Source organism: Myotis davidii, unplaced genomic scaffold (genome assembly GCF_000327345.1).
Source record: "Myotis davidii unplaced genomic scaffold, ASM32734v1 scaffold496, whole genome shotgun sequence".
Lineage (NCBI taxonomy): Eukaryota > Metazoa > Chordata > Mammalia > Chiroptera > Vespertilionidae > Myotis > Myotis davidii.
Window position 1 is genome coordinate 1,599,298 of NW_006289398.1, and position 4,200 is coordinate 1,603,497.

Consider the following 4,200-nt stretch of genomic DNA (forward strand, 5'->3'; position numbering starts at 1 on the left):
TTGGGTGGTTTTTTATTCCTGGAGTAAATAGTCTTTTTGGCAATTATTACATCCCAACCCCTCCTGAGCGTATTGAACAACATTTACCAAATGAGTTTGTTACATATTTTCAACTTACGTAATAGCTTTTTTCTCTTCCAGAATGTTCCACACGGGCGTATTCCTTGTCAATTAGAAGGCCAGCCTCGGAACAGCGGGCTGTCTGCAGCCCCTGAGAGCTTGAGAGAAGGAGGAGCGTTGTTCCAGGCTCCTTGCAGTTTTGATATCTTTGCCTCCAAATCTGTTCCAGGTTAAAATTGTTAAGTGGACCCAGGTCTATCAATAGTTGCACATATTAAAAAATGGTGTCTTTTTAAAGTACTTGAAACAAAAGATTGAATCTTATTAAGGCCACCAAAGCTTCTTATTGATGAAATTCAAATTGGTCAGGTTCTCATTTTGTAAGTTCATAGTACCATCCTAGGAGGGTGACCGAGTAATTCATTTTCTAGTGCACTTTTAGGATTTGAAGAGGAGAAAAAGGGGAAGGAGCGGTAGCAGAGGGTAAAGGGGATAAGTGGTGGTGGGAGGAGACTTGACTTGGGGAGGTGAACACACGGCACAATGTACAGGTGATGCGTTATGGGATTGTACACTTGAAGCCTGTATAATTCTGTTAACCAATGTCACTCCAATACATTGAACTTAAACCAAGGTTTGAAGATGGTACTAGGAGAAGAAATGGTCATTTCCTTAGAAAAAGTACTTGCCATGCCTTCCTTTCTTCTGAACTTGTTATGAACAGGAAAAAAAAGGCTTCAAAGGTAGGAAAGGAGACGTTTTGAGAAGGATTTGAAGGCGTCTTTATTAGAACAATGTTCTCAGCGTTGGTTATCCACATGCTGCTGTGTGCTAGTCTGTTCATTCACACTCTCCACCCTTGTGCATCCTCCCTATTCGAAGAATTAAAATCAAATGCTAGACATGTAATTTCATTTAGAAGAGGAAGATTTTCAATATGGAAAAGAAATGAAGAAGATGAGGACTGTAGCTTAACTTTTGGAATAGGGTAACCCCGTTGAAATTCTCAGCACTCCACTGTCATTTACTCTCTAAGATCAGGATCCTCATCTTACCCGTCCAAGTCAGCGTGTCATCTTTGTCATGTTTCTCCTCTTGCACATCTTAGTTTGATTTAAACAAATGTTTTTCCCAATATTTATTAGCATATTGCATAATTGAGGTATGTAATTGTACATTAATATGCTTTATCTCTTTCTATAGTACAGAACCCCTCAGCTTACTCTGATTGGAAACCTCATTGCGTCTAAGCAAAGCCAACAGAGACCACCCCCCGATTTCCTGGAACAAGGCGATCCTGGGCACCTGCAGCTTGGCAAGGACAAAGGGGACCCTCCTGAAGTGAGGCCAGGAAAGGGCGGCAAGAAAAGGCAAGGTTTAAGTGACCCCTTCCGTTACGTCACGTGGTGATAAACGGCGAGTCACTGGCTCAGCCTCCTAGCAAACATGATTGCGTGTTCCGTCTCCCTGTCGGTGCCCTGCATTGGAAACACCTGAGGACAAGGAAAGTCCCTGTGTGAGAGACAGATACTGTTATTTTTAAAGATTTTTTTAAATGATTTTCAGAGAGAGGGGGAGAGAGAAACCTTGATGTGAGAGCAAAACCTGGGTCAATTGGCTGCCTCCTGCACACGCCTACAGGGGTTCGAGCCCAAAGCCTGACCAGGAATTGAGCCAGCAGCCTTTGGGTGCCCGGGACAGCACCCAGTCCACTGAGCCACGTGGCCAGGGCTGGAGACAAAGGCTGTTCTTTTTCCCATTTTAGTCGGCAGTTCTCTCCTGGCACTCACAGCGGGGGGCTCCTTTCCTATGGCAGGTGAGCAGCCGGCTCTGCAGCACAGACCTGAGCTGCCGTGCAGCATTCCCTGTCCTCTCAGCACCCGGAACCGAATGGGCCTTTCCCGTCTGACCGCGCCCTTCACTCTCTCATCTAGGAAGTGGGAGGCTGAGTGACGGGCCGGCGTCAGGCTGAGACGTATGCATGTAGCAGGAGGGCTGTGACCTGTGCTGCAGGGCCTCTGCAGTGTTGTGCTCATCGTGGACGTTCAATACGTGTACTGACCAGCAGATTATTACTTATTTAGAAAACACTCTGAAATGTTTACATCTATGGCCCTACCTTCTGTTATCAGTGCTTTCTTTCCAGAAACGGGTCCTTCCTCCACCTTGTCCGGGTGTTCCCTCTTCCGAACTAGCCTCCTTGAATGGAGGTGTCCGGAGGCTCCTGGGGCAGCTTAGAACCGCAGGAAAGGGAGCTTGACCATCCCTACTGGGCGTCATCCTGGCCTGAGACTCCGTGGTTACCCAGACAGTCAGCCCCTAGCAGAGGAGGTGGGAACAGCGTCATGTGTCCCCGACTTCGGCTGGTATCTGCTTTTATTGTAGCGGAATATCTTGCTAATTTAATTAAATGCCATTGAAAATAATTTATAGAGATAGTTTCCATAACTGTCTCCCTGGGTAGCATGACACGAATAGAACACTGGTTGGTGTTACTGAAACAGTAGGCATATATTTTACACTGTCGTCTTTCACAGGCAAAAGCGACGAGCTGAGAAAGAGCTGCAAGAAAACAGCTCCGAGCAGCAAAGGAGAAAACCTAGTGTGGCCGTGCACCCAGGCGCTGCTGTCCTTCCTGACCATGACTCAGGGGCAGCTGGGAGAGCAGAGGTACCTAAACCTGCCCCTTCTCCCCGGCCTGCGCAGAGTCAGGGCGGGTAGGGGGGCACCTGGCCGGGCTGGAGCACCGATTGTGACCTGCAGCTCGGATCGAGCACACATGCCTCCGGGAGCAGGGCACAGTGTGAGGTGGAACGCAGCTCGACGGCCAGTCAAAGGCTGCGGCTTAGAGCGTGTGCCTGCGGCCTTCTTACCTCGAAGTCACTCTGCTTTCTCCTGCGACACCGTGAAGCATTGGGTGTGACTTGGGTTTCTCCTGCTTCAGTTTCACCTCTCTCCTTAGCTGCCTCTAGAAGGTCCCATACACATTTATTATGCAGCCTGTTTTGGAACTCGGATCTCTTCCAACACTCCTAAGCGGGGACCTGGTTACCTAGTTTTCAACAACAGGTTAAATGGAACAGCTTTGTATACAGGGCGCACACTTCTCACAAAGTCCTCATTAGTGGGCCCTTGAACAGTTCTGCCCTGAGGGGGCTCCCCGGGGGTTCGGTGAGCTGAGACGCGCTGCGGGAGAGAATGCAGGCTGTAGTCAGTCCTGAAGCCGGTGACGCTCTTTCTTTATTGCCTGGCTTGGGACTTTGGGGAACTCCTTCGTAGGGTTACGTTGATGGAGTAAATAATTTGGTAGAGTAAATATTTCTAGAATTAAGGGATTTGAACCTATTCCTAAGACTTAACTATTCTCAGAGCTATGATATATATTTTTAAAAATAATACATGTCATCGAGTTAATCTTAGGTTGATCATTTGGGATTCGTTTAGGAGCAGCGAGAGCATCGTGGTTCCCAGACGTTGGATGCCTTCGAAATCCCTCTGGGTATGTATATGCCTGATGAGCGTGGTGTCTGAGTTCAGTTATAGATGTTTCTATTAAAATGAGGCTAAATTCTCCCTACATGATCTGACACAGTGGTGTGTGTGTGTGTGTGTGTGTGTGTGTGTGTCTGTGTTATCCAATAGAGCACTCCTGACAGACTAGACCAGTGGTCGGCAAACTCATTAGTCAACAGAGCCAAATACCAACAGTACAACGATTGAAATTTCTTTTGAGAGCCAATTTTTTTAAACTTAAAAAAGGTAGCTACATTGTCATTAACTTAATTAGGGTGCTCCTAAGGCTTAGGAAGAGCCACACTCAAAGGGCCAAAGAGCCGCATGTGGCTCTCGAGCTGCAGTTTGCCAGCCACGGGACTAGGGCCACAGGCCAGGCGCAGACCACGCCTGTTTCTGGAATCGGTTTCCTGAAACGCAGCCCTGTCCACGCATTGCACGTTGTCTGTGCGGCTTTGGCGCTGCAGCAGGCCCAGCGTTGCAGAAAGGGACCATGTGGCTCACAAAGCATATACTCTCCAGCCCTTTACAGAGCAAGTTTGCCAACTACTATAGTGGAGCAATGCAATTAGTTAGAAGCCCAAATAACACACTGATATTTAAGGCCCAACAGGAAGTTATGGAAGA

The 4,200-nt window shown here is 47.7% G+C and overlaps 1 protein-coding gene across 1 annotated transcript in view; it reads left to right on the forward strand.

The window, feature by feature from the left end:
* LOC102756115 (chromosome unknown open reading frame, human C5orf42) overlaps positions 1-4,200 on the forward strand; it is a 91,005-nt gene that overhangs the window by 61,973 nt on the left and 24,832 nt on the right. Inside the window, 3 exon segments of the mRNA XM_015562602.1 lie at positions 1,264-1,430; positions 2,598-2,730; positions 3,505-3,559. Of these exon segments, the coding sequence (XP_015418088.1) occupies positions 1,264-1,430; positions 2,598-2,730; positions 3,505-3,559 (355 nt within the window).